Below are 10,699 nucleotides of genomic sequence, written 5' to 3' on the forward strand. Positions count from 1 at the left end.
TCCTATTCTGACAAATCCTCCTTGTAATAGAGTGCAGACTAGTCCACACCGGTCTCCGCCTTCTTCAAGGTTATCACCAGCTTGTTTGGGTTTACAAAAACACGAGACATGTCTGGCATGATCTCTTTATTAAGCTTTCGGATGCAATATCTAAAGCTTTGTCCATCGACATCATGGAGCTTGATGTCAAATGATCAGGCATCCATGAAGACGACCTAATCCGAGGGACGGTGACGACGGTGGAAGCAGGATACTACAAGAAGAACTCAAGCTTGTCTGGTGCATTCATTAGAAATAGGAGATCCTTCCACTACCCAATAGCTACTCTTGGCTCAAGAGTATTGTTGCAGAAGAAAAGAGAGAGAGTTGTGGGTGATACTAAGCACATCGAATCAGAGGTTCATATAGCTAGCTTAGGGTTCAAAGAAGTGCCAGAGGAAGAGAAAGCAGCTCGTCGCCTGCAAGAGAGTAGAAGTTTTTTAATTTCTAAACACTCGTTATTTCTTACATGAGCCATGAGCCTCTTCTGCATTGGAGCCTGTGAGGCGAGCAAGGGCAAGGAGACCTTGGAAGATGTCGTAGGTGTTCTGTTCGGCGTCAGAGGAAGTCGGGGCCAACAAGGTGCGATCACCACCAAGCTGTTTTCTGGTCTGATCAGGGGCGTAATGGTTGTAACCCATGGCACTCTGCCAGATGCCGTGCATCTCAAGGGTAGCACTGCTATGCACCCTATTGTTGGCGGGCATATGGACACGACCTGCTGTGGCTATATTCGAAAGTGCCATCTGAAGCAGCTCGATATTCTCTCTGATAGATTAAAAGGTAAAGAAACTTATCACTAAGGTACAAACCACTTCACTAAAACCCTTTCACAATCTACCTCTCCAAACCTTATTGAGATTAAGGTGATCTCCCACTTCCTTATATTTACCATCAAGTGTCTTTTGACACTCGAATTGTGTGCTTCTCAATTTCTCTGAAGCATTTTTGTAATCGGGATTAGACACTGCTATTAGGTAAGACCTTCCCATATCCCAAAATCGAAATGATTTACTTATACAATGCCATGTCAAGCCATGTACTCCAAATCCGAGAGATATCCAAAGAGAAATATGTTCATCTTGTATGCAAAAAACATTGCAACATCCATGCTAAGCCAAAGACCAATCCTATGTATGGCAAAGAAAGCTTGTCAAGAGAAAGCCATGTACCTATAAAGCACAAAGATCGTGTCAAGAAGATTGGAGCAAAAGGAATGTATCATGCATCGACAAAAGGGATAAAGAGCACAACTGAAGACAAAGAAATCTTTCACCATGAAGACCAAAATGCTAGAAGATTGGAGCAAAAGACCAAGAAGAAGATCAAAGAATGCCAAAGAAGCATGAAGGAAACGAAGAAGATAAAATACTCCGCTGCTACAAAACTAACAAAATGTTTTGCAAAAAAAATAAAAAATCCCTTAGAGGATCTTAAATTCCCTGAATGGATCTACTTTCCATAATGAATGTAAAAAAGCCTACCAAGATGTAAAGTTTCAAGCCTTAACTTGACTAGGCTGCCAAAGAGCTAGTCTCCTGGTCCATGTTTACATGTAGGGGGGGCAAAAGCCAGCAAGGGTAGAGACTCATCATTTGAGGGGGGTGTTGAGAATAGCAAATGATGCTTAACATGAATGCCCATAGAGGCTGGATGTGTGCCCAAAAGAGGCTTGCCCATAAGTGGCTTTGTATGAGAGAGAGAGACAATGATGTATGCTCCAGGAGTAGATGTCTAAAATCCCATAAGCATAGAGAGAAAAAGTTGTACTATCCACAAAACTATAAAGGCATGTACTTGACACTCATTTCAATGCAATAGAACTATCACTTTGAGTTACTCAAGACTGTCTTTATGAGTCCAAGCTAATCTATCTTGGAACCTAATTCACTTGAGCTACAATCTCTTATTTTGATAATGTATCGTGTGTTTGATTTGCGTCCACCATAGCTAACTAGCTCTAGATCCATGTTTCTTAACAATTCCCCCCCTCCATTCTCTCTTAAAGTATGCAAATTTTATCTTTTTCCTATATATAATTCTCTCTTTATATTTATATTCTCTCTCTTCTTTTCCTATCTCTTTCTCTCTCTCTGTGCCCCCTTTTCTTCTTCTCCCCTTTTCCCCGATTTTCCTTTTTTTCTTGTCTCCCTCTCTCCCTTCTAAATTTTATATTTTTCTTCTCTCCTCTCTCTTTTAAATTTTATCTTCTCTTTGTCTCTCTCTCTCTCTTCCCCCCTCTCTCCTTCTCCCTCATTTCCTCTCTCTCTCAAAATACATTTAAATTTTAAAAAGAAATTTTCATTCTCTTTTTCCTCATCTCTCTTTCTCTTTTCCTCTTTCTTATTCTTATTCTTATTCTCTCTCTCTCTCCCCTCTTCTCTCCTTTCCTTCTCTCTCCTCTTTTCCTCTTTATTATTATTATTATTATTATTCTCTCTCTCTCTCTCTCCCCTCTCCTTTCCTTCTCTCTCCTCTTTTTTCCTTTTTTTCTTCTCTCTTTAATTTCTTTTCTTTTCTCTTTCTTTTAAATTTTATCTTTCCTCTCTCTATAATTCTCTCTGTGTTCAAATTCTCTCTCTTCTTCTACTTGTTTTCTCTCTCTCATTTTCTTCTCTCTATCTCTATCCCCCCTCTCTCCTCTTTTCCTTTTTTCTTTCTCTCTCTCTCTCTCTCTCTTAAATTTTATATTTTCTCTCTCTATAATTCTCTTTCTCTGTTCCCCCTCTCTCTTCCTCCCTCTCGTCATCTTTCTTTTTTGCTCTTTGTATCTGTCTTTCTCTTTCTCTCTCTCTCTCTCTCTCTCTCTCTCCTTATTTTAATTAAAAAGAAAGTTTTTCTTTTTTTCTTTTCGTTTTCTTTTCTCTTTCTTTTAAGAAACATTGGGTTTCTCTGTTTGCATGTCTTTGTAAACATATTTTGTATAACTCACTATTAGCTAGAATGTTGTATCTTATTCATTCAATACAATCTACTTTGCTTTGTCTTACTATTTCCATGATAGCACAATGTATGTTCTCATGTGACAACATAATGCAACTCAATTGTATAAATGTGTGGTATGTATAGTTATTGCAACCCTAAAATGATTAGGTAGATGCATGTTACTTTTTTACATGACAATGTAACCTAAAATTGTTAAATACACCTATGTTACATCCACTATGATCATGTATAGCACGTGTATGTATAACAATGTGTGATGCATGCACATATTTAAACAATTAAAGTTTCTCAAACATGTGTGTTAATTATTACATGTGGTGATCAAAGAAACACAATAATTAAAATTACTCAAAATAAAACTATTGAATACGCAAATATGCAACATAGACACACATATAATTTACTGATCCAACAAAAATTGTGTACAAGGCATTAAGTTTCAAGTTTTTTACAATGCATGGCCATACATGACAAAACCTTATGTATGCATAAATCCTAAGAGTGGTCTCTTGCCTTGAGATGAAGTAAGCAATAAAGTTCATATCCTTATCCAATCATAATGACTTGCTTTATATGAATGGGGCCATTAGTTATGCAATGTGCCTGCTTTGAGACATCTCTAGAGGCATGATTTGGTGGTCCATCGAGATGATTTTCTAGGTAACACCCCTCGGTATTCTTTCAAATAACACAAGATTTGTTGCCGAAACTCTCTTGAATCCACTTTGTAATGGAGGTCTTGGCCGTTTTCACGAGAATCGACGTGAATTTTGGATTCTAAGTAAACTAAGGTCACCTATTTAGAGAGAGAGAGAGAGAGAGAGAGAGAGAGAGAGAGAGAGAGAGAGAGAGAGAGAGAGAGAGAGAGAGAGAGAGAGAGAGAGAGAGAGAGAGAGAGAGAGAGAGAGAGAGAGAGAGAGAGAGAGAGAGAGAGAGAGAGAGAGAGAGAGAGAGAGAGAGAGAGAGAGAGAGAGAGAGAGAGAGAGAGAGAGAGAGAGAGAGAGAGAGAGAGAGAGAGAGAGAGTGTGTGTGTGTGTGTGTGTGTTTGTGCAAAACATGAAATTCCCACAATGCTTATCATTATGCCACATAAGTTTTGACCACATAAGTTATGAGTGGGTATATGAAGCCCATTTTTCTTCTTAGTGCCATGAGTGGTAATGCATCAAGTCTAGCGAGGCGCATCTCAAAGAGTGTACAACTTTAAAATGAATCCTTTCACAAAAGCTCAGCTTTGGTCACAATAATTTCATCACAAAGCGAAGTGAGGTGGTTGCATGGTGGCCTAGTGTGCAAGTCTCACAAGTTTAGTTTAACAATATGAACATAAAATAAAGGTTTGGTACATCATATGATTGCCATGTAAGATTAATGACAATCTTGGTAATAGGATGGTTTATAGTAGTATGGAGATGACAACTTATGTTAAACCAAAAACAATAACTTTCCATAGTTTCCATTCATAGATTACAAGATAGTACAATCCTTTTCAAGCACGATAATCCACAAGCTTTATTTCAAATAATATTTAGAAAGCAAAACTTGCTTCCTTGAAATCCATGAAAAGTTTCTTTGATGTGCATGACACGTAATTTTGTGAGGTCCTTTGCCATATTATAGATGCTAAAGGGGGATGCAAAAGCCATTATTACTTTCTTGTATTAGGCATGCTTAAGTGTTTCAAGTAAGTATTTCTAATATTTAAATTTCATGGGGGTTTAACAAAAAAGAAAAATGTGAAATTTGAAGGGATCATTTCTATAATTTGAAGAGGGCATAACAGATGCCCTCCTGACGAGTCATGGTGCACATACGTAAAGAATTCCGGCTGGTAATGCTGTTTCCCAATGTTGACTTCCAAAAGTTAAGAGTAAAATGGACCAATTGTACACGTTGTTTTCAAATGGTAAGGACTAAATACCAATTCTACATGACTATGATTCCTAAGAACTTATTTATTCGCCCTTAACTTTAAGGGTGATCCACTAAACCTTTGAGACTTATAAAAGCATTCACATTATTGGCAAAGATGTCGAACTAAACTAAAGTTTTAACATTTGAAATTAAGGAGAATTGTTGTAACTTGTGCATGTTTGAGTTCAAAAATATAAGGACTAAGCAATGACTAATCTAGATGGTTTAGGAAATTCAATTTCAAGGACAATAATAAAGAACAAATTTGAATATGAGCATACTTGTTTGCACACTAGATGTTTTAAATCATATGCCCTTCTTCCAAGCTCTATGACTTGGTCCTTTTTTCATGTTGCAACGAGAGATATTGTCAAAAAAATATACTTGCTCTACTTCTTGCAAAGGCCATGTTCTTTCACCATAATTTGAAGATGCAAGAGAATGTGTGAGGTGATTTTCATCCATTTGGCATAACTCAATTAGGTAAAGTTAACTTGAATGAACAAAGGGCTAGATGGAGTAATGAAGAATTCTTAGCAAAAACATACGTACAAGTGCATAATTTTACCCATACAATCACGACATTAGCACGTAGGTCACACTCTTTCTCAAGGAAACACTATGATAGATTATCCATCGGAATTGATTTCACCAAACCATCCCAACCCAAAACATTGAAACATAGAAGCACACGATATGGCACATACAATTCGAGTTTGAAAGAAGGAACATGTTATAGGAGAGCTTCTTTGATTGTGTTTTGTAGCATGATAGTCCATCACCATTACTTTTCCCTCCCTTTATCTAATGGAGTTGATTACTCTAGGGAATCTTAGTCCGCAGGCTTTGCCCATCTATTTAGAAACAGAGACTCCTTGGGAGACACATAGGAAATCAATGGGAGCTTTTGGGAATTGGGAATATTTTGCAATGGCCATCCCATACACCTTAGAATTAGATGCTCATAACATCCAATTAGATCCCTCTTACCGACGAGGTAGTTTACCTTTTGCGATCTTCCACCCACAAAGTGACATCATAATGCATTCCTTTCCAATAAAGCTCACTTTCTCATGCCTTCTTTTATGTGTGTACCCATGTGAGAAGGTGGGGGTGGGTTCTCTCGTTCCCCTAAAGCTCCCACTCGTTCAACAACTTTTTGAATAGAAATCTATACACAAATTGACTTTGGTATTGGAAGATCTTAGGTTCCACAATCACCTGTAATATCTATTGAATGTCTAGTCCACCACTCGAAGAGTTTGAAAACTCCGGAACATGTGCCAAATTTCTTTGGAACTTTAAAAAAGCGTTCATCATGGGGAAGGGCTTGACAAGCATCATGGTTCATGTGCATGTTGCAATAAAGAATGTTGCACCCATTAGGCTTTTTGGTCAATTGTGGGCAAGGAAGCTTGTCCAAGTTCTCCCATCTCCCTAGAGAATGAGTAGGAAAATCGAAAGGTGATAGGGCAAGTTGCTTAAGCAAGCGATGCTTTGAAGGGATTGCCAAATTATGAAATGGAATGCTAAAGTGAGTGTGAAAGAAAATGGAGGATGCTAGGCTTGGATGCCCTAGACTTGTGATAAAAAGATGCAGGCAAGAGGCAAGTGGGTGTAGGGCTTCTTATGCCTTGAGCCTTGATGAATGATTGTGTGTTTGTGTTTGGTTCACTCAAAGGCATAGGTAGTCCCTATCTTTTGGGGCTTGGCCAAAATAGAGAATGATAAATCTGAGCCAGCTTAGTAATGGTACCTACATGATGATGTTGGTGGTAGAGCATGTGGACTCTAAGGTGAAAGACATATATATTCCAATATGAAAATTAAATTTTCTAGGTAGAAATAATATAAACCAAGTCTTATCGGTGGTGTCCATTGTGGGCAATGGGGAAAGTACCGCTTGGGGGAGTGTAATTTATTCCTTGGGTATTGCCACTTTACCCCCCATCTTTTCCTTTCAAACAGTAGGTGAGCTGCCCCCCCCCCCTCTCTCTCTCTCTCTCTCTCTAGAGCTCTCTCTAGACTCTGACCATCCTTTTAGCTTCATGGTACTCTTTGTCTTCCATTAGTCAATTGCCTATCTCTTCTTCTCACGTCCCTCTCCTTGCTCTGTGCTGATCAGTATTGGATCAGCAGCGGTCATGAGCTCACTCCATGGGTAGAGAGAGAGAGTGGGGCGGGGGGCGGCTCGGGGGGGAGGGGGGAGCGACTCGTGAGGACGAGAGGGGGGGAAGGATACCGTTGCTTCATTGAAGGTGGCTTAATGAAGCCACCCCCGTATAGATAACCCCCCCTCTCTCTCTCTCTCTCTCTCTCTCTCCAATTTTTCCCACTACCTCCATGGAGTATAATGGAGTTGCGTGTGTTAAGGGGGGGGGCCTCTTGGCTTCCAGTTTTCCTGGTTGGTTTCCCCTTCATTCTCTGCACTTTGCCTCTCTTTTGTAGGGATAATTCCTTAGTTCCCAATGGGACCCTTCGCTGCTGTTGCTGCTGCTTTGCATCACGCTCCTTTGCAAGCTCTCTGACAAGAGGACCACATAGTGTGTAAGAAGAAGAATCAGAGCAGAAGAGCAAACAGTTGAAGAGGAAGCTGGAATTGCAACAACAACAGCAACACCATCATCATCATCATCATCATCAGAGCATGAGCAACAACACCATGGACAGGGCAGGCCCCAGGATTTATGTTCCTCTGAGCTTGCCTGACAGCAGTGTGCCTACCTATGCAGTGTTAGAATTTGTAGGCTTCTCTTCACCTGCTGCAGTGTTGCCTGCCCCTGCTTCTGCCTCTGCTTCTGTTGCCCTCCCTTCTTCTTCTGCCGCTTCCCCTTCCCCTTCTAGGTTCAATCCTCAGCTTGCCCTGCCCTCTGCTTCTGCCCCTTCTGCCATGCTCTGCCTGCCCCCTGCTGCTGTTGCTGCTGCTGCTGCAGTAGTACCCCCTGCCTCCACCATCAACCAACAAGCCAGCTTCCTCGTCAATTCCTCTCTGGACCCCGTTGCCTTCAGCTCTAGATCTAATCCTGCAGTACCCAGCCTGCTCCCTCTCTCTTCTGCTTCCTCCTTCCCCATGCACATCATGACAACCCCATCATCAAACCAGTACCATGCTGCCGAGTCAACAAGAAGAGCTCCCCTTTCCCCTCTCAATTCTCCACAGGCTCTGTTCCATCATCATCATCAGCAGAAGAATTTCAGTACCCCTGCTCGAGAAGTAGTTCATGTAGTGGACTCTCCCCCTTCTTCTCCTTCCACCAGCAGGGCAACCTCTACCTCCAGTGTCAATTGCAGTGCAGAGAGAGACACCAAGGAACATGGTATCGTGAAGTCCGGCGCCTTATCGACATCGGTTAACAATAATTCACAGGCTGGTACTGCAGCTCCTTCTTCCGACTCTAGGAAGCCACAGTCTCATGATAATGGCGGGGCCCTAATTACCCCTCAACCAGCCATCTCTGTCTCTCAAACAGACAGGGGAACCATTGTGCACACTCATTCTTCTAACTTCCGGGATGTAGTACGCCAGTTGACTGGTGCCTCGAGCGGCGATCAAGATCTGCTTCCGGTGACTCTTCCTGCCAGGCTAGTGAACAGGGGATGCAACAGCAACAGCAACACTCCCAGCTGTCACAACAACAATGAAGCACCAACTGGGTACACCATAGCTAATAGCAAGGTGGACCAAACCAAGACACAAGCTGAATTGGGATTGAGGAAAGCTCCCCTGAAGCTCCATGAGAGAAGGAAGGCAATGAGGAGCCTGGAGAAGCTCTCGACCGCATACGCAGAGCTGCCCCCCTTGGTCCCCAGTCCAGTGACGCCACTTGCATCGGACTTCGAGAAGTTCTGCACAGCAACCACTCCTACTGCCAGCAGTAGCAACAATACCACCAGCCAGGGGAGCTCTGTGGTGGTGGTGTCCCCTAGGCAAGTACCTCCCCAGCTCATGAATGCAGCACCAGAACATGGAGATTGTGTAATTGTGGATCAAAGGTGTGCTTCCCCTGCTTCAGCACTTGCTCACGCTGCCAACAACAACAACAACAACAACAATCACAACAACATCCTCCTCAAGGACAGCTTCTATGTACATCCCGGCCCGCGGCCTGTGGAGAAGCCCAGTCCAACTCTACTGAACCTCTTTCCTGAATCACCTGTCTGCAGCCCAAGAGATTTGTAATGTCAATGGTGATACAATCCTCATTGTCTCGTGTACAATGCAAAGAGTAAGGGTCTACTCTCTTGCAGTGTGATCTTGTGAATTGGGGAAGGGGGGGGGGGGGGGGCACACAGCCTTCTGTGAAGAGAGCTCAATTTCAGTCCCCAATTTCTTCTGCTTTACTTAGTATGGGGTACAGATTTTCTTCCACAACTGTCTATTCTTATGCTAATCAAGCAGATTGGCTGTTTTTGCACAGGGCCACATGATACATGCATTAGGTCATTCATGTTCAGGACAGGTTAATGAGGGAGCAACGTCCCATATCTGCTCTACCAGAACAAGCGTTGATCAAGTATATTGGGTGGACCGCCCCCCAATGTAAGTCTCATATTGCCATTGTGAGAAATTTTCCATGTGGATCACAGGCCCATACTTGTCTTATCCGATTCAGAACTCAGTGTAAACATAAGGATGTACACTCACTACTCTCGGAGAATGTGATTAAGCTTATTGGTGTTCTTGCATGGAGCCTGTCTGTGTTTTGCTATGAGTTCTCGCTGGGCAAGGTGGCCCATGTTTATACAAATGCAGCCGTGTTATGGTGTCTCCTTTGTATGCTTAGCGACTGGTCCGTATCACCCCCCACCATATGTACTCGAAATCCACAAAGACTGAGACTGCTGCCATGCCCCCATTGCATTGCTGTATGAAGGGTACTGTACACTCCTGTGCTGCATATAAATAACTGGCTGTGCATCTCTCTGTTGTGCTACAACTTTACCATGGATTGGTTACATTTTGCACAAGCTGGTTGATTGGCCTTTACTGGCTTCTAAGCTCTGGTCTCTAGGCATATGTATATGAAGATTAAGGCACAATTTGTGGTCCATTATGTGCATATGGCTATGAAATGCTAGAAGCGTACTCTGTCTGCAATGATGTGACCTGTTTCACCTCCAGATGAGAGAGAGAGAGAGAGAGAGAGAGAGAGAGTCATAACAATGTCATTATACATATGGCTGTAACTATTTGGAGGCCATGCTGCCCTGCATCATCCGTGCTTCACAGTATTTGCAGAGAGCCTCATCCGTGCAGGCACGTGAGGGTGTCCAGCAGCCAGCTACCAGCTAGCTTGGCTCTCTTGGAAGTTGGGCCATGCATATGTACGTCGGTGAAGTACTACTCTGGAGTCTGCATCCAATCACCCAATTTAAATATTTGAGCCATATAAGTAGTCTTCACACCGAACATCCTTCCAAGTCCTCTGGAAAATCTCCCATCCCCTGCCCAGTTTTGTGTAGCCTTTCTCACATTGTAGGTTCTTTTGTCATATCACAACAAAAATGGCATTAGATTTTAATATTAAAAACCACATTCTCCACATTTTCTAAGAGCTTGTTTTTATTTCAGCCATTTTCTTGGCATTAAATGTCGGTCTATGGGAATATTATTTGAAGCCCCTTCATATGTGCACCAGTGGGTGCTTTACCTGGAAGCTACAATCTCCTTTTTTACAAAAGATGCAGTGTTCTATCGATCTAGATAGTAGTATGTACATCTACCAAAAAGGAGACAGGTCTCTCTTAGCATATAGTCCTACTTTTTCAAACCCACTTCTTACTAAGGGCCTTCCATGGT

At 42.0% G+C, this 10,699-nt stretch overlaps 1 protein-coding gene across 1 annotated transcript; it reads left to right on the plus strand.

The window, feature by feature from the left end:
• The first annotated feature begins 7,133 nt into the window (after positions 1-7,133).
• On the plus strand, positions 7,134-9,552 carry LOC148027367 (uncharacterized). The gene is made up of 2 exons (XM_087691935.1): positions 7,134-9,125; positions 9,318-9,552. The coding sequence occupies exon 1, from the start codon at positions 7,547-7,549 to the stop codon at positions 9,077-9,079; it is 1,533 nt and encodes a 510-aa protein (XP_087548061.1). The 5' UTR covers positions 7,134-7,546; the 3' UTR covers positions 9,080-9,125; positions 9,318-9,552.
• The last annotated feature ends 1,147 nt before the right edge of the window (positions 9,553-10,699 follow it).

Source organism: Lygodium microphyllum, chromosome 13 (genome assembly GCF_053477565.2).
Source record: "Lygodium microphyllum isolate KBCC chromosome 13, Lygodium_microphyllum_v1.1.10, whole genome shotgun sequence".
Lineage (NCBI taxonomy): Eukaryota > Viridiplantae > Streptophyta > Polypodiopsida > Schizaeales > Lygodiaceae > Lygodium > Lygodium microphyllum.

Excerpts from the sequence above, each read along its gene's own strand:
- LOC148027367 (XM_087691935.1), top strand. The coding sequence starts at position 7,547 with ATGAGCAACAACACCATGGACAGGGCAGGCCCCAGGATTTATGTTCCT.